Source organism: Melanotaenia boesemani, chromosome 20, assembly GCF_017639745.1.
Source record: "Melanotaenia boesemani isolate fMelBoe1 chromosome 20, fMelBoe1.pri, whole genome shotgun sequence".
Classification (NCBI taxonomy): domain Eukaryota; kingdom Metazoa; phylum Chordata; class Actinopteri; order Atheriniformes; family Melanotaeniidae; genus Melanotaenia; species Melanotaenia boesemani.
Window position 1 is genome coordinate 8246754 of NC_055701.1, and position 25552 is coordinate 8272305.

At 39.6% G+C, this 25552-nt stretch overlaps 2 protein-coding genes across 3 annotated transcripts; both read left to right on the forward strand.

Moving 5' to 3' along the window:
- The first annotated feature begins 1138 nt into the window (after positions 1 to 1138).
- On the forward strand, positions 1139 to 1912 carry olig4 (oligodendrocyte transcription factor 4). Its single transcript, XM_041972676.1, has one exon. The coding sequence runs from the start codon at positions 1139 to 1141 to the stop codon at positions 1910 to 1912; it is 774 nt and encodes a 257-aa protein (XP_041828610.1).
- Positions 1913 to 8153: 6241 nt separating this feature from the next.
- On the forward strand, positions 8154 to 17289 carry bsdc1 (BSD domain containing 1). Of its 2 annotated transcripts, none has more exons than XM_041972148.1 (11): positions 8154 to 8336; positions 8857 to 8911; positions 9607 to 9723; positions 9830 to 9997; positions 11129 to 11183; positions 11424 to 11539; positions 11646 to 11714; positions 13707 to 13791; positions 13864 to 14352; positions 14482 to 14585; positions 16653 to 17289. In XM_041972148.1, exons 1-11 carry the CDS (start codon positions 8326 to 8328, stop codon positions 16680 to 16682), a joined length of 1299 nt encoding a protein of 432 aa, XP_041828082.1. In that variant the 5' UTR covers positions 8154 to 8325; the 3' UTR covers positions 16683 to 17289. The 2 variants fall into 2 exon arrangements, with proteins under 2 accessions (XP_041828082.1, XP_041828081.1); XM_041972147.1 differs by lacking the exon at positions 8154 to 8336 and adding an exon at positions 8400 to 8761.
- The last annotated feature ends 8263 nt before the right edge of the window (positions 17290 to 25552 follow it).

Below are 25552 nucleotides of genomic sequence, written 5' to 3' on the forward strand. Positions count from 1 at the left end.
TGAAAACTGATCTCATTGGAATTTCTTTTAGCTGTCCTGGACAGTGTGATTCCTCCTGTACTCTGGTCCTGCTAAACTCAAGGATTCCCAAAGAGCTCCAGAATTCCAGCTCGGTAGTGAAATCCAGCCTCCAACCACCACAGCAAGAAATATGTGCCAAAAGATTAGATCAGCAAATAAGTTCTGGATATAAAACCTGAAAGCCCCCCCCCCCCCCGTATTAAAGAATGAAGATGCTACACAATACTTTTTCTGAAGTCTATCTTTTAGCTTTATTGAATTAGGGGAGGACAATGCTGTCCCCACTTGTTTAGTATCTTTTTAACTGCCTCCTCTCCAAATAAGGGACCCCCTCCAGTAATAGTGATGTAATTTCACGGACAGTTTTGGAAGCCAAGTCAAATTTATCTGACTTCTTTTGTCTTAAGCTCTTGGTTGAATTGTACCTAGTCTGCCATTAACACTGCTCTTTACATGTTTAAGCACCTCATATGGTGCCTCATACCTTTCTCCAAACTGTCTCATGGATACTGTATGTAAATAAGGCCTTGAAGGCATCATCTATCTGGTGTCATTAAAGAAGGCAATAAAACAGCGGCCTATTGAACTTAGTGGTTAACACTTTCACTTTCAGCTTATTTTACAAGAAAAATAGTTTTACATCATTTTTTGTACAAGAAAGTGATAGTTTTGATTTAGTTTGATCTTTTAACACATTGACAGTCTGACAGAAGTTTTCACTCACTCGTGTACAGCTTTGCACTTGTGAACAGAGTCCTGTTTTGGTTAATGTTTAGGAGTCTCATCAGTATAGGGGGAGTTAAAGGGGGTGTAGGAAGGTAAAGTGGGGGCTGTAGGAAGGAGGTGTGAGAGGGGGTGAAAGTGTGTCCCTTCTGCAATTGGCTGAGGCCCTAAGTGTCTCATTATGCAGGTTATTGTTCCTTTGTTGTGTCAGCAATATAAATACACCCCAGTGAGCGCATGGGGTGACAGTTTAAACACTCTCACTCCTGTGGACAGACTGATCATCAGCCTGAACAGCACAGACTCTCTGGCTCTGTAGAAAGCTCCAAAAATTACAGAAAGTCTTCAGCATTTAAGCGCTCATTTTTAGGGGTTTTGTTTTGGGACTTGTAAAATGGATTCTGATGCTGCTTCCACATGCAGCCGCTCTTCATCCCCAGACCTGGTTGTTGATGACTCTGCGAGGAACTTCTTCTCTAACAAGATGTTCCAGAAATATTGCCAAGACAGAATGGACAGTGATGCTGGTCAAGGCAGGATGGAGCACTGCAGCGAAGGTGGGAAAACCAAAAGCAGGTCTGAACTTAGCAAGGAGGAGATGCAAGATCTGAGGCTGAAAGTCAACAGTCGAGAGAGGAAAAGGATGCACGACCTGAATCAGGCAATGGACGGCCTGAGGGAGGTCATGCCATACGCTCATGGACCTTCAGTTCGCAAGCTGTCAAAAATCTCAACCTTGCTGTTAGCTCGCAATTACATCCTCATGCTGTCCAGCTCTTTGGAGGAGATGAAGAAGCTGGTTGGGGATGTTTATGGTGGCAGTGCTGCTGCCCAGAGCCGCTCTGCTCCCCACCCCTCAATTGCACCTGCAGCTGCATCTGCTCACCTCCCTCTGCATCCTTTGGCGCAGTCCCTTCATTCTCTGGTGGGTAACACACCCTCAGCACTGCAACATCACTCGTCTTCTGCTTCTTCGGCTCCAGCTCCACACTCTCCTCCATCAGCCAGCTTCCTGGGGTTTCATACTCCAGTGCAGAGCCTTCTGAAGGACCCTCTCCATCTGAACAGCTCCTACAGGCACTTTCCTGGCATGCCATGTCCATGTACACTCTGCCAGCCTCTACCCACTACAACGTCCACATTACACAGCCTGACTATGAACAAGTGAGCGGGACGTTCTTAAAACTAACAGCTACTGCTTGGATTGGTGCAATGAACCAAACAGCTTACAGATGAAAGAACTGATAACATGCCGGCCAGTGCCAAAACTTGTACATGCTGTATATAAAAACTGCTGCTATTTGTTAACAGTTGCCTCATTTGCTTTGTTGACACAGCAATATAGTAAATGCACTGGGAATTTTTTTTTTTATCAGAGTAGCAAAGCCTGTAATTTATCTGATTTCTGTGGTGATGAAACATTGTGGAAAATCGATTTAGACATATATGATTGTGCAGGATTTCTATTTTCTTAAATTAAAATTCAGTTTTAAAAATAATGCCTGTTTGTTTTCTTCCCCTGAATGTGAATATTCCGTTTTTTACCTTACAGTTAAACAAAATATGCACAAGCCAGATTAAAAAAAAAGAAAAATCAAAGTAAAAAAAAAGTTAAAGATTTTTCTGCAAATTGGGAGATCTATCACAAATGCATGGCAATATAAGAACAATAATGTAAGATCTTTAAATATAATAGTTTTTATTTGTGCTTTGACAAGCTGAAGGAGCATCACAAAAATGGATATTTAGGAAAGGGTGTCATTTGTTGCTAACCAGCTTGGGACAGACCAACCTTTTAAGAGCTAAAGAGGGACAGGAGGGCGAAACAATACAGCAGCACAGAAGCTGAATGTGGTGTTCTTGAGCCAGGGGACCATCCATCTTCACCTCAACAGGGTGTAGGAGATGAAAGGGCGACACAGGCGACACAGGCGCCAGCAAGGCGCGTCACTTTTGTCTGACGCAGGCGAGGGACACAGCCATGTCCTCAGCTACAGGCCAGCCATTTGTCACTGTCTCATAAGATCATGGATATGGACACACAAAGGGCAAAATTAAAGCAGAGGACAAAAAGCGGTCATTCTAAAGAATAAAAGAAACAAATGTTAATATGATCCAAACAGGGTCACATTTTTATTTTGCATGAATATTTCCACTCCGTATTACCTTAACTTTGGAATCAGGGTTGGTTGATTTAGTGATGAAATTTTGATTTCAGCTGAGTCATAAAATGACTGCTCAGATAAAACCAGCACAAGTTATATGTATGCAATACATACTGAGTGGACATGATTCAGTCAAACAACTGAGCAATGGCTGGCCTTCACTTAGCAACAAATCAAGCGTGTAAAATACATGCTTATCCTCCCACGGCTGACAGATGAGTTGGAGATCAGGGGAAAAATGAAGAGATGTAACTCATTCTCACCCACCTCCCTCTCATCCCACCTCCTCCTCCTCCTGAGACCACTGAAAAGGTTCAAACAATAGCCATGCGTGGGACACAAAAGCAGGGGGAGTCCACACTCTCGTGCCTGGGACACAGACCCCCTCCATTCAATCTACATTTCATCATGGTAACAAGCGCTGTCGGGCCAAAAGGCCTGACGCCCTCGCCTGCCACAAAGGCGGTTAGCTCTAATATATGAGGCTATTGACACTGTAAAGAGCTCCTGTCAGTGCTGGGGGATTGTCAGCTGTGGGATGTCTCAGTGGGGGGAGGCAGCTGCTAGCCAAACCAAGCAGTGGAGCTTCTGTCGTGGGGACCAGCGCTGCTGCGTCACCTGGTCCCTGGACACAGAGATCCCAGTCCCCAACACAACCCCCACCCCCCCCAACCTTTATTGGGGCACAGGTGGGAATGGGAAGGAGAACACATTGTGGAGATTAGTGGGGATCGGCCTCCCTTTGCTCTAGGTAGATAATTAGAGACACTGACTTGTGCAAAGCTGGTGTTTCCTGATCTGCACCAGATGGTGTTAACCCACAATGTGGCATCACTGGTCTGGAAAGTGTGTGCATGTGTGTGTGGGTGTGATGACTGCACTGTGTAATGGATATGCATCTTAAATCATACAATATGGGCATGTCCTCTGTGTACCATTATGGTCAGCCACTGCTGTCATCACAGCAGTCTTTAGCATATGCTAACCAGCAGTGGCAGCTTCAGTTTAAGTCATAATGTCCACAATTAACTCTGAAAATGGGAAAATAGAGCATGTATTAAGATACTTTTTGTATTCACAATCTCATTTAAGAAAATGTACTTTTTTGGGTGGAATCATTTTATCATGTTGAATGGATGGCAGTATACAGCAGAATACACTGATAGTCCGTAGCACAAAATGCAGCAGTTTTACAGTACAATCCCAAAAATTATAACAATTACTACACTTTCTGGTACTTTTACATGATTACTCAAAAGTTGTAGTCTGCCAGTGTTTTGCATTATTTGACTGTGCCACACAAGCTCAAACAAAGCCTTGCTGAATTTGAACGTTAGCAAGGCTCCAAAATATTTTAGGCCAACTTATATTTGGAGATTGTATTATGCTTACAATGAGTTTAAATGTTACACATTTTGACTACAACATTTTTGGAAAACCTAACAAATAAGTAGGTAAAGTAGTTGGGGATTAAACTTAAAAAATACATGGTACGATTTCAAATTTAATAAGAATACCGCTAGGGTTAGGGACAAGAAAAAATCATAATGCTTAAGTTAAGTAGTAGTAAGTGGGGGTTTTGATCAAATTATGCCTAAAAAAACTACAAAAATAATCCTTAAAAAAGCTCTATCAAAATTTGAGCATTTGAAGCTCTAATATGCACCATAACAAGAATATTGAAGATTTTTTTGTAAATGAAATCATCTTAGTGTTCATATATCTTGATTTGCCTCTGCCTTTAAACCTTTAAAAATACCAGCTACATCTGTCGGATGAAAGCAGTAAGGTACAAAAAGCAAAAACTGTACCCTGGAAAATGCCCTTTGTTATTAGCTGGATTTGAGTTATCCAATTTAATCATGATGAATAACAATGCAATCAACTCGCTGAAATCTATCAAAAATATATTGCATTATATTTACTTCATACCTCAAATGTAGTAAACCAGTTTACAAATGAATTTGCTTATCTGCTGAGCTGATGTGCAAGGATCCTACAATTAAAAGAAGAAGCTGAAGAGGAAAACATGGCTTTAGCAACACAAAAGATACAGGGATATTATTACACATTACTCTTTGGTTAAATTAATGCCCAAGCCCATATAGACAGATGGATAAGTTAACTGCTCTAGATACTGATCAATAAAAGCCTGCTTGTCCCAACTTGGCTCAGCCTGGCCTGCACTGACAGAGTTAATTAGGGGGCTGAAAGACCCAATTAAAAGGATTGAGGGGCAAGATGGAGGAGACATATTGGAGGACATACACACACATTGTGCAGCGTCTGGAGAGAGGGGAACTTCAATTAAGAGAGAACACACTTCCAGAGGCTGGTTGCCTGTTCTTTTTCATTTTAAGCTTTGTAAAGCCTTGAGCCCTCACACCCCGTCTTTTTCCACCCAGAATACTGATGAGGGGAAAGCACAGCTGCTATGGGTCAACACGCATATGCAATACGGTGTGCACATACGCTCACATGCATGTCCACAGATGCACAGAGAGGAGGGAACTGATGAGGGATTCAGGCTGGAATTGCTAAACGCTGATTAGTCAACATAATGGCTCAAGAAGGGAAGCTTTCCTCTCGATACGTTTGTTTGGTTTTGTGCACAGCTTATTTGTTAAATTGGTTTTATTTAAAAGAAAACAATTTGCATATATTTAAACTTTCATGGACTTCAGGACTGTCATGGTAGCTTAAGTTTCAAGATTTACATCTTTTCTTTTATGGACCTGTATCACTCTGAAGCTGCTCTGATGCATTTACTTCGTCAACTGTAGATTTAAACTTATAGATTAATTTGCAAACATGAAAATCAGCCAGTATGTTGTAATAATAATCCGATTTAAACAAAGGCTTGGAAAATTATGTCATATTAAATTTAGTTTAGTGATATTTAAGTATTAGACTCGAGGTGCAAAGCTTTGAAGTGTTGTACTACAACAAATTCCATGGAAAGAACATGAGTCGATGAATGTAGAATCCAAGGCCGGCTTTACGCAGGGGCAAGAGGGGGCAGTGCCCCCTCAAACAAACATTCTGCCCCCTCAATCAAATGCACCGAAATGGGCAAATCTCTCCAAACGCTCTCTCCCCTCTGTACTGAACTCTGTGTGTCGGAGCTTCACAGGATCCATTGTACTGTCTTCAACAAGTCCTTCCCACCACCACAGAAAACAACCAATCAGTGTTTAGTATGCAAATGAGTTGACATACAGCCTGATCTTGCGGTGTCATATTTCTCCCCCTCGTAGAGAGAGCGGCTGCTGAGCTCCAGCGGTAAAACTTATAGAGTAAAGCTCTGTTAAATGTGTTGTAGCGATACTGAATAAATACTTATAATAACAGACGTATTTATTGCATCTATTCTGTCAACTGGGGTTTGTTTCTGTTCTATTTAAACGTGTCTACGCCTGTTAGTAGGAGCAGTGATCAATCACGCACGGGCCATAGATGTGACTGCCTCCTCGGTACTAGACTGAGGGAAAACGAGCTGCGCATATGAGACCCCTCAAGCTCCGCCCAGCCTTTAGTTCAGCATGGTAGTTTGAAGAAAAAAATAACAGAAAGTTTCACTCTACATTCCCGCTGCTTTCAGCAGTTCAGCTCAGAGCTTCATGTATGCCTTGTTGGTTCTTAAAATTTTGATGAAGGATCATTTAGTTTTTACTCATTTTCATTTATTATTATCATTATTTCCCCCTGAAGGTTCACTGCCTTATTTTGGTAGGGGGTTTAATTTTTTGCTCTGTTATTGTTGTGCTTGATAGTTATGATTCTTTAATCATTATGGTCTATATACAGACAGAAACAAACACACAGATAGTTGAGTTTATTGTTATTAGTTTCAAATTTATTCAAAATGCTTAGACATCTAATGGCTGTCCAATAGGGCAATTGTTATTTTGTTGGTTGTTAAAGCTTTGATAATGGATCATTCTTTTCTTTTTTCTTACTTCATTTTGTTATTGATATTTTCTGTTCCCCCCCTGAGGGATTGCCTCCTTATTGTGGTCAGGGGGTTTGCGTGCCTCAGTGACTCTAAGAGCTATACCAGCAGGAGCTTTGGTTTCAGGTGGGACACCCAAGCTGGACAGGTCTTAGAGTAGAGGCCTGACAAAGTGCAATCCATTTCTTTGAAGTTGGACTCCACTAACAGCACAGTTCCGTTAAAGAAACACTTAAAAAGCAACAACAAGAAAATGCTGAAGTATGTACTCATAATGCCCCCTTCAAATTTATGCCTGCCCCCTCATGTATGCATTCCTAGAACCGGCCCTGGTAGAATCTAATATTTTTTAGTAGTTTCAGAATCAAATACTTAAAAATTCATAAAATTAATGGTGATAGCTTTTGTTACTGTTGTTCCTTGATTGGTTTCTTGTTGTAAAGAAAAGAAGGTTAAAATAGTCATATTTTGAGGTAAATGCAACAAGATTTTTTTGTTGTTGTTCTAGTTTTCTTTTATTTTTGAGTCATTTTGCTTTTACGAAATGTTCTCTTTCAAACTACTAAAAAGAAAAAGCCCTGGAGGGCCACATTGTGGCTCTTGAACATATATGCAAATTTGGTTTGTGATTAAAAATAAGATGCACTACATTTTGTATATGTAAATGATGGCTTTCTACAAAATTACTTAATTTTTTTCCAACCCATCTCCTTTAAAGGTTGTTTTCTCAAAGTTATGCTTTTATTAGCACCTACAGTATGTACATAGCAAACTCTGGTTTTATGAACATTCACTTTTGTTTACAAAGGGATTTGTTTACACCCTGATTAATGGAATATCTCATTCATAGAAACATGACCAAAAAGGATTTAGTTTGGCTAACAGCATCTTATATATTTTATAGTTATGAAAATATAAATTTAATGTCATCACTTCAAAAACTCATCATGTTAACAAAATTTCAGAAAGATTTTTATTTTTATTCATTTTTTTTTTCATGGTTCTGGTGAGTTTGATTGTTAAATAGCCCATGTCAAGTCAGAATTTTTAAAAACGGAATTAGAGTATAGGCTGGGAACGTTTTACATTGATTATTTTAAAAAAAATGAACCTCGTTCATTTTTGTGATGATGTGAAATTTTAATTAAGTTCCAATACTAGTGATATACCCTTTATAATCATATTAATTTTAAAATCCCGTTACATACCGACAATGTCAACCTTCACTCCGCTGAATGTCTCGCGTTGCGTACTTGTTTGGGTCTCTGCAGCCACCGTAGACGGCGCAAGGAAAAACAGTTCTGTTTATGTGGTGAAGGGGTGTTGTAAGTTTAATTTTTAAGTTTAATAGTTGTGGGTATTTTAAAGAAGATAACTGAAACTACAGCACGTGACTTTTCCCCTCCCCATAGCCACGCAACGGGGTTAGAGTTCAGTAAATACTGATGATGTCATCGTCTGAAGATGGCTGAAGGGTGAGCGTGAAGTCGCAAAATAGTTTTTCTTTATCAGCTTAATATTACAAAGGGATTTAATTATTTTTATAAACTTTGTAAATTGTTGTGTTGTGTGTATAATGACGGTTTGTGTGATTACAAAAATGCAATTACTTAGTTCTGCTTCCTGCGGAATCAGTTCAGGAAGTGTATGTGTTTACCAAAACATAGCATTGCTAGCGTTAGCTTAGCCTGGCTAGCTTTTGTATAGAAACGTTTAAACCCCGACGTGACAGCTATCAAGTTGTGTACATTTGTAATCATTACAAGTCATAGCCTTACACGTTGCATGTTTGATTAGTCTCTTGAATAATTGTTTTGCTCTGGTAGCTGACGTTAGCTAGCTCGTTATCTCGATCGGCTGGCGAGATAACTATGGCCAGAATGACAACAGCTGAGAACCAGTAGGTTTCGCTGAATCTTCAGTTGTGATGTTTGTGCTAATCTATGCTGCGTTGTTATGGAAAGAAGCTAACTGTTAATAATGTGTTGTCTGCAGAGAAAACTGGTGGGGAGGCTGGCTTCAGCAAAGCTTCCAGGCCGTAAAAGACAAGGTAATCCAGACACAAGGGCAATCATTAATATAAGAATTGTTCGTCTTGTCTTTATCATAAGAAGTCGAGACTGCAGGATGTCTGGTTGATTATCTCTTTACATCGCGGGTGTTTCTTTGTCTTTCTCTGGTGTCATACTGTAGTTTGATTACCCACATTTTATCAAAGGTAGTTGCTCGGCATTGTTTGGATAATTGACAAACTAAACATACCCCACAATTCTCAGTGCCAAACTTTTATACAATTAGTCAGTTTTTACATTAGGATTTTTTTGTGTATGGAGCAATTCCACAACAGATCAATCTTTTGCAATAACAGTAATGGTAGCATTTGGGATGTGACTTGACCTTATGAGCTGAAACACTTTAGGTCTGTTTTATAAAGCCACATAAATTTATCTGAACTGCTTAGTTAAGTTTGAAGTGTTTCCTCTTTTAATTTGAAATGCTCAGCTATGGTGTTTTCATTATTTCATTTTTCACAGTTACTTGCCAATACCATCACATATGTTGTTATTATTAAATCTCTCCCATTTCTACATTACATGGCATTTTAGTACCATGAAGAAGAAAGGAGAGAACCGTGTTTGTACTGGTTCTTGTTATGTCCACAATGTAAAATGAGAATTTTCTTATTGAGATGAGAAGCCCATTTTTTAGATTTTGATCATGTTCTTCTGACTCTCTACCTTGCAGTCATCTGAGGCCATAGAGTTCCTAAAACGAGACCTGACAGAATTCTCTACTGTGGTACAGCATGACACCGCCTGCTCAATCGTGGCTACGGCCACTGCAGTTAAAAACAAACTTGCTGTAAGTGTTAGTATCTGGCCAAGTCATTGCTTTTATGAACATCTCCCACATTCCAGTTCAGATTCTGATTGAATTCATTCACTTATTTATTTATTTTGTTTTCCAGGTGGAAGGGTCTTCGGAAACAACAGAAAAAGTAAAAAAGAGCCTGTCTAGTTTCTTAGGAGTGATAACAGACACACTTGCTCCACCCCCTGATAAAACCATTGATTGTGATGTAATCACATTGGTGGCAACGCCAGCAGGAACCACAGAGGTCTACGACAGCTCTAAGGTGGGTACTAAATAATTGAGGTATGAACTTTAGAGAAACTCTTTAATATAGCCAGTCAATAAAATCACCAAATGATGAGTCAGTTGAATAGTAAAACACAGAGCTCCCCCTTTACAATTTATCTGTGAAAACAGTCTTTATGGTTACCTGCAATGAATCTCAATAGGTAAGAAAGATGGTCCAGTGTATCCTATGCTAAAGAAGATAACAAAATAATAGCACTGGACTCTGTTTCTTGGTGTTAGATCTGCAAGTGCAGAATTGTCAAATGAGATAAAATCAGAGCCAAAGTAAAGTAATAACAAAATAAATAGAGGAAGTCTTGCGACTTTTAGGCTCCAGGCAGTTGGACGTGCACTAACAACACATGATTTGTCTCTACGCAGACTCCGACTCAGTCATGAGACAGTTTCAGCTGTGGTTGAAAATCTTGTCATATTTCCACTGACGCTATCAGTGAACGTCACTATGTTATATGGCATTAAAACTCAAAGGAAGTCAGGTGGATGAGGCCAGAAGAGGTCAGGTTCTGCGCATGCTGCTGCACCAGATTTGAACCACCTCTGTAATGACACAGTTTTTCACTGATGGGCTGAATGTGCACTAACTTGCATAATGTGTGATCCACTTTTATTTTCAGAATTTAAGATCTGTTATCCCCAGTGGTTATCTGTCAGAGTATAATTTATATAATTCTTCTTTTGGTGGTTTATTCTCTGTAGACATGGATGCACAAAACTATAGTTTTTCTAACAGAAAAGCTTTAACAATTTTGTTCAAGAGATACTGTGCTGGTACTGAAAAGTGCTGCTCCAGTAGGTACTCCTGTAAGATCAGCCATTAATTTAACAGCAGATGTTTTGGACACACCTAAACACCTTATTATAAGGTAATAGATTTGGCCAATCACAGTCGTGTAGCATGCAAAGAACAAACTAGTTTTGCACAAATCCTTGTGCAGGATTTCAGTTGAGTCAACTTGCTGAACTTAGCAAGTGAATTAGCCATTTTCTGCTGATATTAAACAGCATGCTTGTTTTGTTTTTGATATTCTCATGATGCAAGACTGAAAGTGTGTGTTGTGCGCATGTGAAACAGACACTGCTAAGAGGATGTTTATTTTTCCTGCAGGCACGTCTCTATAGTTTGCAAGCTGATCCTGCTACATACTGCAACGAGCCTGATGGTAAGGAAGAACACAATCAAGTCGTTTTCTGTAAATACCTGAAAATTGTTTAAAAGTGGAAGGTTTGGTTAATTAGTTAGCAGATGCACTTTTATTTATTTATTTATCTTTATATGCATCTGTATTTTAGGTTTTTAAGCAAAAAAGAAAAAAACTACAATAATGGGACGCAGTGACATAAGTTTAGAAATGGACAGTTGGGTTTAAGAAGTGCTTTTTAATTTTCTTTATGTTTTGAAGGTCCTCCAGAGCAGTTTGATCACTGGCTGTCCAGTTTCAGTCTGGAAGAAAAGAAAGGAGAAATCTCAGAACTCCTTGTCAACAGTCCCTCTATACGAGCGCTCTACACCAAAATGGTACCTCATGTTTTCTTTGCCAAAACTTGATCTGCAGGAGCCCAGCTTAGCTTCTTTTGGAATCTATGAGTAAGAAAACACAAATTTATCTTTTTCCCTTGTGCAGGTGCCAGCTGCTGTAGCACACTCAGAGTTCTGGCAGAGGTATTTTTACAAAGTCTTCCAGCTGGATCAGGTACATTTGTTTTTTTTTTTTTTTTTTTGTTTTTTTTCCCCCCAAATCTCACCAAATTCAGACCCATTGAGCCAGTGTCCTGCAGGTTTTTAATGTTTATCTGCTCCAACACACCTGACTCATTAAAGGGATCCAACAACCTATGAAGTTCTGCTCAATGAGTCATTCATTTGAGTCAGGTGTGTTGAAGCAGGGACACATTGAAAACCTGCGGGACACTGGCTCAAGAGGTCCGGATTTGGTGATCCTGGTGTAGAGCCTTATTGGCTGTTTGTCAGTTCAGTATGTTGTCCTGGGTGCCATCTGCTGGACTGTTTTTTTTTAAGTATGTCAGATGTTTCATTATGCTTGGGATGCTGGTTTGTGCTACCTTTTTTTAAAACAAGCTTGATATGATGTTTGACCTAATGTTTTTTTTTATACTAGAATTATTAATATAGTCTCATACTGTTTTTATGAGACTATATTAATACTACACAATAACTGCGCAATCTCATACTGATTGTGCAGTTTTTGATGTCGGATTTTTAAAATGTTTTATGCTGGTATATAACACACTTATAACACAACCTATAAGGAAATTTTTGTAAGAAAGGAAAAGGAAATTTGTGTTTGTTAAATTATTTCTCCCTTTTAATAATTTTAATAGTTGTATTATGCATTGTTGGAAAGACACATTAGTCACCTTTTAATAAGGTATAACTTGTAAGAATGGTGCTTCTGTGGAATGAGCAAAACCGCTAAATGTGAGGGTCGTGCCCCAAAAAAATGTAGTTGGTGGGATGGATGATGCACCCTTTCACAGTAATAAGGAAGAAACAGTACATATTGGCCCTATTTTAAATATTACAGTCAGGGACCTCAGTAGCATGTGGGTAAGCCATACGCAGCTACAACAGCTTGGAACCTCCTCCTCATGATGGTCACATTTTGGTGGTGGATGGCATCCCATTCCTCAACCTGGAGTTGTTTAAGACCAACCAGCTTGGTTGTATTGGTAACTATGGTAACGCAGAAGTGTTCAATTGGATTGAGTTCTTGACTCATGGCAGGCTGTTTCATCCTGTCCACAAAATTCTGGGGCTACTGTGTGATGATCCTGGCTCTGTTGGGGTTAGCGCTGGAGTCAGGAGCTATTTTCTAGTAGTAAATGGATTGTACTTGTATAGTTCGAAATGCTTTTACACCACCCAATCATATACTCATACAGCACCTATGTTATACTATATACTAAGTCCTTTCAACTCTCACACATTCATACGTGTAATAGTTGAACATGGGGTTCAGACACTTTGGCATTTAGTCTGAGGAAGCCAGGAAATCGATCAACTGACCTTCTGCTTGGTAGATAACTGCTCTCCCATGTGAGCTACAGCCACCTCATCGATTCTAGAGATATGGGATCAACACTGGCTCCAGAATCTCATTCCGATATGTCTGTCTATCAGTTAGGTAGTAGCCGGGTACCGTTCATACATCTGGCACCAACAGGAGAATGTTGCAGGCTCATTATTTGACCGTCACTCACACTGTGTTGCTCATTCCACGGAAACATGATTCTTACGAGTTATACCTCGTTGTAAAGCTGACAAATCAGGCTTTCCAGTGATAACTAATACAACACCATTTGGTAATATTTAAGGGGAGAAAAATCAACCAAATGCAAATTCCCCTACTTTTTGTTCTAAGTTTATATATACAGAATCCCATTTATGCTGCAACTAGAAACTGTTTTCCTGTTATTTATTCATTCTAGACATTACTAGATCAATAATCTGGTTTAAAAAAAGAGTTAAAAAGCTATTTTCTGTGGTTAATTACCCAACTTATATTTCTGTTTTGGAATTTCTTTTCAAACTGCTGTTTGGAAACAGTCATTTGTTTTTCATTCCTTTTTAATTTGGCTTGGAAGAGTTCTAAATTTGCTTGTCATATATGTGAATTTGTATGAAGATCTGCACATGTTACAAATAAAGCCCCTGTTGTGTCTAGGAGGAGGCGAGAAGAGTGGCACTGAAGCAGAGGGCAGAGCAGAGTGCACACACAGAGACCCTGGGCTGGGAGGAGGAAGAGGAGGGTATGTTAGCAACAGTTTTTAATCAGTCAGTGTTTCCTGTTCTTCTTCTGACATCTCTGCCTTTATTTTCAGATGACTTCCTCGGGGCCTCATCATCATCTCAACTCACCTTCACACCTCAACTGGACAGCAGCTCAACCCAGCCACCCAGCAACTTGACTGTTCCCGCGGGGGTAACTCTGCTGAGCCCCATCCAGTCTCCAAACGAAGAGCGGGACACCACACTCTCAGTCAGCAGCGACAGCGTCAGCCTGCCGACGCAGGTGGAAGTTCAGTCAGCGCACGTTGACACAGAGCTGCGAGAGAAACTGGCAGAAGTTACTGTGAAGGGTGTTGTTGACAAGACAGAAGACGAGCAGCGGTCTGGAAAGAGTGACTTAGCTCATGGAGCTCCAGTGGAAACTGTAACGCAGCCAGAGGTCGTTGCTGATGAGGCACCAGTTCGAGCACCTGCCTCTAAACAACCAGAGAACACAAAGGAGGAGGGTCCACAAGACCTGAGAGTGTTCGAGCTGAACTCTGACAGCGGGAAGTCGACGCCTTCTAACAACGGCAAGAAAGGTATGATATCATCTAGTTTGATAGTTTATAGACTCTTTGTATTCCAGAAAGTCTTGAAACAGAGTAAAGTTAAATGTTGTTGTTAGAAGGGCACAGAAAGTTCCAGATTATGCCACCTCTCTCCTCCAGGGTCCAGCACTGATGTGAGCGAGGACTGGGAGAAAGACTTTGACCTGGACATGACAGAAGAAGAGGTCCAGATGGCTCTCTCTAAAATAGAGGGTTCTGGAGAGGTTAGTGTGTACAAGTGATGTAGGGATGTCTATATAGTTTTTCTTGGTATGATTATATTCAGAATAAGTATCTCAATATTACAAATATCACATTTATTATGTGTTAATTTAACAACACTATAAATATACACAATAAAGTGGCGCCAACATTCCTTATAGGTCTTTACTTTTATTTTATTTCTATATTTTAATTAGTGCTGGGCAACGATTGCAGGTCTCTAACCTGCAACTCTGGAGTCGCTAGTTTCTCTCTGGACCTTCCACAATGCCTCTAAATACGTGGCTAAAGTATTTTTTTATATCTATCTTTCTTGTCATTAGGTTGGAAAACAGGGACGTTATTTTTTTTTTTTTCTTTTACATCATTTTCCACAAATATCTATATCCCTTAGAAGAAAGTCTGTTTATCCTCTTTTTTAAAGGTTTCATGTTTTTCTTTATTTTAAAACCTTAAACCTTAAAATATATATTAAGCTGCCTTTTTGAAAAGTCTGGTAACATTTTCGTCTCTAAAGGAGTTTTATTTAGCTGGCTGAGGGAAAAATGGCTCCTTGGATTAAAAAGGCTGCAGACCCCTGCACTAAACACATAAACAGGTTTAGCAGCAGTTTTCTCTTTAAACAGCAACAGTTAAAATATTTCTTCATATATATTTATAAAATCAAATATTTATGAGAAAGAAGGATGAAATGTTCAGGATTTACTAACTAACAGGTAAAAAGTCAGCAGGATGAATTTAAAGCTGTGAAGCTGCTTCCTTCTAAACACAGAATGAACAATATGTGATGAATATCAGCATCAGGTGAACAGACAGAAAGCAGGATGAGAATCTCACAGCTGGTGACAATATGCACAATAACTTCCATCCATGCACCTTCAGTGTTTCATTATCCAGCTTTCTGGCCTATAATTTCTCTAAACTTTAATTTTTAGCTTGACTGCACCTGCGGCCTCCGCTACCGGGAGTTAAGGGGTTAACATCAGAGTGTAGCGTCAGATGTGCAACTAAACGTGTGGTATCCACAGAAAGTCCAGAAACACAGCTAACAGCTCAGTAAAACCATTTCTATCACCAACAAACACAGTTAAGACAACAAATAATTCAAAGAGCAGCTACATAAAGTTTGAAAAATATGTAAACACAGATGATGTGTCCACCCGACGGCATAAACACGAACAAACAACTCCTCTACTGAAAACTCACATCTCACAGATTCCACAGCTGGAAGTTTCATCTCGCTATGACCAAGATTCACCGAACTAGAGGCAGAAGAAGGCCCAACTTATGCTGTACGCTTGTAAAAGTCAGAAAACATGTCTTACCTTTGCTGTCTTGCATAAATTAAAACCGCATTTATTAAAAAAATAATAAATTAAAAGTTTCTCATTGTCTTTTGGGAGCAGTTTCCTGTCCAAAAATCACAATGTTCTGCCATCTGCATGGGTTTTTGACCAAGAGAAACGTCTGTTCTTCTTCTTCTTTCTTAAGTTCCAGACAGAAAACGTCTCTTCATTCTAAAAAAAAAAACCTAAACGCGCGATTTACGCATTAACGTACCCAGCACTAAATTTAATGCATTACAAAATATTACAGCAACATTGTAAAGTAACCAAAAAGTCCCGTTCCAGCTAAATGCCCTCTGTGTAAAAAATTAAAAACACTACATATTAAATTTGGATTTCTCTCAGAGGAAACGGATGGAAAAAGCTGCAGGACCTCCACCTGGGCTTGGGAGGCTTCTTTCTGTAAATTGAATTACAAAGATGTTTTTGAACAATTTTTTTGAACCTCAATAGAAATTTTAATATACAGAGAGAAAAAAATCAAGCTAGCTTTTGACTTCCAGCTGTTCTTTAGCAGAACAGCTGCTGTTTGAAAGCCAAAAATACTAAACCAGCAAATATAGAAAAAGAAACAAGATATTAATCCAGTTACTGAACATTTACCTTTACTTTGTCGTACAAAGCTGGTGATATTCTGTGATACACAGTAATAAATTGTGAAATCAAATAATTGTGACGTTCCTTGTCCCATTACTAACTGTATCCCTCCCTGTCTTCCACCAGCTGGATGAAGACTGGGAGAACTGGGACTGAGAGCCTCCGCAACACGAACTGTGTCCTGCTATTAAAGCTAGTTCTCGGCAGACGAACCATGCTTATCGTGTTTTAACTCTTTGTCCACACTGTCACCATGTCATGATTGTGAGTAGGGGAATTTTCTGATGGGTTTGGACCATATTGGTAAACCTGTTGAACAGAGCAACAGGAAGACCAAGGCAATAAGAATTAGACCGCTTCGTCAGCTGTCAGATTAGTGCAGATACGCCTCTAGAGAGGGTAAGGACTCAGAGTAACTTCTCGCTTAGAGAGCATATGACACTAGTACATGACCTTAAAGCTGCGACATGCAGTCATAAGTCCGAATGTTGCAGTTTCACTGCAGCTGCAGCAGGTGAGGAGCTGATTTTTCCTTTTTTTTTCTTTATGCCATTAAGTACATCATTTGTGTTGTGAATGTGTTTCATGATGACTTAAATGTGGGCTGCAAAATAGCCATAAACTGTAATGCTGCTTGTCACCTTTCTAAGATGAAATACTTTGAAAGTGATTTTTGAATGAACTCTACCTGTCCTTGTCTTTTTTTTTCTCTCCACCCTCCCCCCTTCTTCATCTTTATTATGCAAGTGAATCCTCTAAATGGGGAAAAAAAACAAAAGAAAAAAACAATTTTGGCCTTCTTTAGCACCTTTCATTTTGGATTCACTCCTAGCGCTAGACAAATGGCCTTGTAAAACACACAGTCGTGTGATGATGATATCCAAATGTTTTTGATACATCATGTGAAACACAGCCAGCTAACATGTCTGTTATGTTAGAACTTTCTCCCTCATCTATTTGTCATATGATTGAATACATGAGCTTTTTGCGGGCTGCGTGTTGGCTTCTGTCACATTTTTAATGTCACTTCTCTGAGTTAGGATGTCTTATCTGGGTTGAGGGAACTTGTTAATACAACTGCTCATTGAGTTGGAGGTCACTGGACTTTAAAAGAGTTAAAACTGGTTGTAATGTCAACAAAACCAGATTTAGTTCAAATTCAAAGGTAGCATCTCTTGTTTTTGGAGAAATTAATGACTCTGTGTAAGCTCAGCAGACAGTGTGCCAAGTAGACCAAGGAGCAGCGTGAGCACGCTCCATGCATTTCAGATTTCCTTTTCCATCATCTGTAATGTAATTGAGAAAAGTAAGCCTAGAGGTGTAATATTTATACTAAAATAAATGCTTAATTATTGTAATAATGTACTTTTGATTGCATGTCTGTACAATAACATTATGCAAATCATTTTGCAGATGGTTACCGTTGCGTTGTATGTTTTTTGGCTGTTCCTCAGGCTTTTGTGTTCAGACGATGTGCTGCATGTCTGTAATTCTCGGCTGTGTATTCCCTTCAGATTCAGGCATTGAACTAATCGGAGCTGTTCTACACACATTTGTTTTCAGAGCTGTTGGGTTCTTTTTCTTTCAAGTTGAGTATTTTACTATATTTTTCAAATGATAATGGTCATTAAAAGATTAAATGATAAATGGGTTTGTGTCTTGCATTATAGCATGATGCTGTTTACCCACCAAAGACACAAAATGCACAGGTCTGTTTAGACATGACTACACCACTAAACACAATTAACAGATTATACATTATAAAATAAACAGTGTTAGATGAAAGATCTGAGTCATGGAGAAGAAAATAAAGCTTTAACCCTTGAGTTATTTGTTGAAAGTTTATTGCTATCTGTTGGAGATGAGCATATATGTTTGTGTAGTTTTGTGGTAATGCATGTGCTTACAGATTATAGAAACAGTGCTGATGTTTAGAAGAATCCTTAAGGATATAAAGTATTTGCATCAGCTTCTTATTGCAGATTGTTTTGTCCAATAACTGAAATACTCCAAACCTTCTTTTGTAATGACCAATCTCACCACCAGATAGCACTGTTGCTCCATTCAGACATCCCCAGTCCCCACCTGCCACTCCTTTTCTTTCAACTGCAGCATCCATCTCGCAGACATGGATTAGCCACGTTTCTTTCACACGTTGCGTTGTAATTGCATTGCAATTTGAGTTTCTGCCATTTCCCCCATACAAATAATCTCACTTAAATTTCCACCCTTACTGGTTGTCTTGAGGGAGGAGTTGGCACAGAGTGTAAGGAGGTGTATGTGGTGGCATCAGATGGGCAAATGTAGGTCATGGTGGTAGGACACCTGTGCAGCGTGCTGCCACTGCAACATGGATGCTGCTCGTAAAGATGGCTACTGTCTGAGTGTGTCTGGCCTGGTTTTCTCTTACTCACACAATAGGACGTGTATGGTGGGCGTGGTTTTTGAGTGGAGGGGGCTGCTGATGAAGGAGATGCATTATCACTGTCTTCTTGCACCAACATTGAGATTTATATAAAATAAGGGTGCAAATCTCCTTTCAATAAACAGATCTTTTAACATTTTTGTTATCCAAATAAATTTAATAGTTTTAACCGTTAAGGCCATCAGTATGTTGTCTCTTGAGATGTTTCTGTCTAATGGTTGATGTTTTTCACAGAAACCTGGTAATTTGTTCAAAAATAATACTCATACATCCTCACACCCCAGTGGTGATGGATTGCACACATGCTGCCCTAACTGGACCCCAAATAACACCGACACCGTATACATTACATTCTTTCTTACCCTGTTCCCACTCTGAGGCCTTAGTCAGCAGAAAGGCTGTAAAGGAATTTCCTGTTGTAGCCCACCGCTCCCTGTGCCTGCTGTTGCTTGTGCGTGTGCTTTACATTAGGATCGGCTCTCACCAATGTCATGTATAGAACATTTCAACATGAACAGACAATAAAGAGAAGGGGGGAGGCCAATCAGACTGTGGAGAGCAATACCTCTCTCCTGAGGGTCTCTGCAGCGCCTCCCGCTTCCCCCTCATAATCCATCCTTGACGGATATCTTCCTGCTTTCTGCCTCTTTGACTTTGTCTGTCCTGGTCCACATAGATGCAAACTGAGTCACACACGCACACCTTTAGCCTCCCTCGAACAAAAACGCACAAAAATGCATGCACACAGAAAGGATCGGGATGAGGTCATTGTCTTGAGAGCGAGTATTATTCTCGACACCCTAAAGGGAGAAACCCTGTAACCCCTCTGCCTTTCACTTAGCACAAAAGACTCCCTTTGAGGGAGGAGGGCGCTATGGAATGTGTTACCAGGGTTTTCTATGCCGACTGCCCTCCGAATTCACACTCATTTGTGTGTATGCGAGTGTATCCTTGCATCTGTGTGCATTAATGTGTGTGCGGTTTGAGGCCCAAATTATACAACTGGCATCTGTGTGTGAACTACAAGTTCAACATAGTTTCATTCCTGCCACAAAGAAAGAAAATGCTGCCACTAGGCTAAGTGTTGATGCATTGCTGAGCTTTGTGGGGAGAATAAAAAAAAAAAAAAAAACCCTTCCAAAGGACTCTTGAGATGCCTCAGGATTTTTCCATGACAAACTACCGCTTTTCCCAATGCTGAGTGGTGGGAACTGGCCACTTTGTTTGGATGAAGCGGTGTCTGGGAGGAATGTGGGGTTTAACCCAGGGAGGGAATGGTGTGGGGGGGGAGGGATGATAACTCCCACTCCATTCAGATTTATGGTGAAGACAGAGGGGGCTCCTCTGGATGCATGTCAGGGGACTAGCAGAGCGCCGCCCCTCTATTCCGGGCCAGCCAAAGCAAATGTTTAGTCGAACAACCCCTGGCTATTCTTTACATCCTGCTCCTTCTTTCTCTTCTGTGTGTCCCTGTCTTCCACCGTATGGGAAAGTTAGCAGCGGTCCTCCCGTAAAGCTTTTAACACACACTCTCAGTTCATATTTTAATCTGCACTTTGTGTGAACAGGAGTTATTGTGGTATGCGGTGACCAGTTTAAAAGTTCATTAGAAGAGTCAGTCATGATGAAACTGAGGTTTATGAATCTTGTAATGTGAGAGTTCAGGTTTTAAAAGTTTTGCCTTTTAAAGAGCTAATTTCCCTTTTTGTAAAACCTCCATTGTAGTTTGACATCTGGGAAAAATGCTCTTTAGGATTCCTGTAGAAAGCTGATGATGCAAAAATACAATATGTTCATGTCTGTGTGTTGAATTTGAAGCGGTAGGTGATTGTCTTATTTCAAAAACTGGGAGACAGTAGAAGGCGATTATAAACGCTGGACCAAACTCACACTCTTAACACACTCTTCACTATCTTTTCTCCCTTTACTGGTTCAAAACACTAAACTCATTAACAATACAATTTTATTGGAAAAATAAAAACCTAGAATTTAATTTTCAACATTACAAAATAAGAAATCACAACTTGGACTTGAGGCACCAAACATTCTTCATTATTTCTTTGCTAACCAGTTACAGTATTCAATCAAATCAGCATAATCATTCCTGGTTGGAACTGGAACAAAATCAATGCCAAAATATCTCAGTAACAGACCTGCCATTCCTTCCACAATCATCCTAAAAATTAAACATCTGTAACCTCATCACTATCTCACCAGCTCTGACAGCCTGGTGGAAAGCTAACCAAATCACTAAATCATCACTAGGTCCACATAAGTACACCCCACTATGGCACAATCTCACCTTCATGTCACAAAATAAACCCATTTACTTCTCCACCTGGGAACAGAAAGGAATTGCACACTTCTGCTGCTTATTTTCAGACAATTTATATCATTTCACACACTAGTACAGAAATACGATGTTGGCAGAAACCAATTTCTTCAAAATCAAGAACTGAAATTAATAATAAAAGAAAAAAATCCCTCGAATGCATTAGAATCATCTCCATTAACTGAAAGAATTATTTAAATCAATGACTATGAAAAAATAATTTCCAAATTATATCTTCTCATCTCTAGCTAAAATAACACTCCCCACAACCAAATGGAAAAACCACTTGGATCTTTCTCCCAACCCCAATCTTTGGGAACAAATCTGTAAAACATCTTCTCCATGACCACCAGCACCAGCTCACAGCTGAACTCAGATCACTCAAAGCGAAATGTTTAAAATGGGACTGGGTGATTCAGATATCTGTACACTGAACACGACCAGTTCACTCACTATGGATCACTGTTACTGAGACACTCTCCAGCATCCTGAGCTGCAGAGTCCCAACATCAGCTTTGTCTCCTTGGAGATCTCTCTAGAATATTCATCCCACCCAAATGTAAAAGCCTGTTACTTATTTCTTTAGCTGTCACTAAGAAAGTAGTCCTATTAAGAAGTTGATGCCACTTCAGTCACTGGATTCATTTAATGTCTGAATATATCGCAATAGAAAAAAAAACAAAAAAACACTAAAAAAAACAGAAGCATATGTCAGCCTTTGAAGAGACCTGGAATCCATTTATAACTTTTCTAAATTCAAATAAACACACAATAGTTTGCTCCACACACACATACACAAAAAGAAAAAAATGTGAGGTTATACTTTGTACATCCACAAGTTCACAAGACTCTGGTACGTGTATGTGATGTAAATATGCATGGCTTTCTGAGGACAGCAATTCATTGATTCAATGCATACCTCTCTCTGTAGATGCCCATCTAGTGGAAAACATGCTTTATGCAGAAGCAAGTAGGTTTCTCTCAGGGGGTGAAAGTTTTCCATGTGCATTTCTGCAACTGAATATTATCAGCATGGTTGTCTGATGTCTGACATTATGAGGAAGTGACCATTTAAAATGTGACTGAAGAAACGGTCCTCTATTCAGAGAAGCCATATTAAGCTTTCTGGCCCCTTTTCCTTTTCTTACACTGTGTTATGTATGCACAAAAGATCTGCTGAACAAAAAAATCTAAAGTCATTTACTTTCCTGCATAAGTGTATAAGACATTAACATAAAAATTGACTTCTTTGAGATGCCTTTCTGCTCAATAAGTTAACAAATCAAAGCAGAATCTGTAAATGGAGCTTTTTAAAGGCAGAAGCTGAAATGTAGTGGAACCAGAAGCAGTTGGAGGAAATTAGTTTGATAAAAATAATGTATTAACTATTGTTTGATGAGACACAGTCGTTAGGAAATAACCAATGGCTGTAGAGTCTAATATGAATGCAACATGGCATGATGAGTGATTTCTTTGGCGGTGTTGGAAGGTCTGTTGCTCTTCACAGAATCTTGGTTTTCTAATGAGCTATAGGAACTAGCTCTTAAACTTAATATCTCACATATTTACAGGATATGCATGACATTAATCCAAGCAAGAACACTTTCTGATTTTAATCAGACAAAAGGTAAAAATAGAAAAGCACGTTCAAACACCCTGACTTGTAGTCCCAGTTAGACAGTTAGACATCGTGATAGTAAACTCTACTGCTCCATTTTATTCATAACCACATTTTTTTGTGTGTGTTTCATACTTTTAATAAAATTTGCCACTAGAAATTTGTAGTTTTTGTCACATTAAAACTCCCTACACCAAGTAAACTGATCCATAAAATTGTTGGTGTGACCTTTTATTCAGCATGTGACTATAATGGTTTGAATTTAAACTGGTTTTTCATCTACAGTTCATACATCTGCTCAACTCATAAAAGTATGTTTTGCAGCTTTCACATGTATTTCCTTAAACTCATTGGGGTTACAATTACATTTCTACTTGCACAGCAGATTCCTGGTTATTGTATGACATGTCAGGGGTTTACTTAAAACTTTTTTTAGGAAGTTTTAAAAAGTCTTTAAACCCCTTCTGTTCCCCTGATGATCCCGGCAGACACAATAGCACCCAGGCCCCATCCTCTGCTGTGCTCATTTTATCTTCCACTTCTTTCAACAACCAGACCAGCTAGTCCGAATGTTCTGTTCCTTTCCATCCTCCACTCCACCTCCTCTTTTCATTACTGTCCCATTCATCCATTTATTCATTCATTTATTCTCAGTATTCTTCACTGCTTTGGGACACCCACAGCCTCATTCATTTCTCCCTCTCCCCTTTCCAATGAGACGGCCACACACTCCCTCATCTCATCTGATGTCTAATAACTGAATGTGAGATTGTTTTGGTGGTGAACTAGAGTGGAAGCCAAGCTGCATTTGCACCAATACAGATGATAAAACCTCACTATAGTTTCCATAATTCTACGAACAAAGCCAATATAAGCTAACCTGCCTTAGACACTGCAGCATTCAAGAGAAATTGCTGCCAAATGTCCCAAAGAGACAAGCACAGTCTAATGAGGATGTTTGTTTGGCTACTAGTTCAAAAGTCTAATACAAACCAAGCCTTAATATGGACAAAACAAGTGATGTGATTCTTTTCCAGCCAAACTTTCATCTTTTGTTTGGTTTTTAATGTCATCCTCTACTGTTTGCATTTCCTTCCAACCCTGCTAACCTGCAGGGTTTATATGTCAAAGCAGGGAATGGAGATGTAACCAGGTGAATTTTTCGTGAAGTGCGATACTGGCCATAGCTTGCTAATAAACAAGCACAAAGTTGGAGATCCACTTGCTATTCCTCACTGTTTGAGGAAAATAGTCTGACCTTCATGAATAGACAAACCTGAGGCAATGCAATGGCTGCAAGCTAAAAGTAAAACCAGAATCCTTTTCAAAAAGATAAGAAATTAGATCGACATGCAGAAGCTCTACAGGTGGGTATGCAGATAAAGATAAAAACAGAGCAAATGTGTGTTCGTATACATATACATACGTGATTGATGTGTCCTATAGGCACAAATTTCCTCCTAAACACCTCAAAGAGCAAAGGGTGATGTAATACCTCATCCTTCCATAAAAATGTGTAAATGGAAGACAAAAATCTAAGGAGTGCGTGTGTTTTTGTATAAGTACGAAGAAACAAGACAGACTAATTCTAATCCTGGTCGGCTGCTGTGCCCAAAGCCCTGAAAGTCTTCTACGTCTGGGCTTTGCTATGGAGGGGGGGGGGGGGGGGGGGGGGGGGGGGGGGGGTGTGTGACAGGACTGTTTGCTTTAGTGCTGCTGATGCTGCTGCTGGCCCGCCAAACCTGCTGATCCAGGCGCTGAGGCCAGCAGCCTCCAGAAAATTCTCTTCCTCTGCCATCCCAATCCAGGGGATCTGATTGACACTGTGGCAGTGCCATCTGCCCCTCGACAAGATTACATAGTACACTGGGCCAAGAAATCCTCCAGCACACCAGATTAAATATGAAATATAGGGCAGGAATGTTACCATGCAGTTGTCTCTTCCATGTTTGTTCATCTAAACTTTTTTTTTGTTTGTTTGTTGTAGATGTCTGAAATAGCCTTTGTTTGTCTGACATTCATTAGTTATTTAGCATATTTCAGTCTGCCATGTCTTGTAATTATTTGTTTGAATCCTCAAGTGTGGCGTACTTGAACCTCCTCTGGTTTTCAGCTGTAATTAATGCATTTCATCTTTTTCTACTTCACTCGTTGGTGGTTATTTAACCAAAAAATTGGAAGCTGGAAGAGAAACTGAGAAAAAGAAAGTGAATTATAGAAAACTGAGAATGAGCAAAAACAATCACTTAGTCTGAAAGTGGTTACTATAGAAACTGTGCTTTTCTTTCCTCTGGTCGATTTGGAGTTCCACATTTTTGTCTAACAATGAGATCAAATTAGCAGCGCACACCTCTCTTGGAGTCTGCAAACCTGCTGGTTTATCTTTCTTTTAGCACATTTCTTTTTATACTGATGGGAGAAAAATCTTGTTTATGCATTGGTGCTGTGGCACTGAGGTCAATTTGAAGAATACCAAAGAACAGCAACCCAATTTTTTTCCCTACCACCCAGTTTTGTGTTTCTCTTGCTTGTTAAATGAATGAAAGTACTCGTCAGGCTCTGAAAGGACGGGGCGGTGGCATCCCTTGGCTGCCTCAGAAAGGGCTTTCTTTGCTTGAAACACTCCAGATCCACATAACCATAACCCTCAC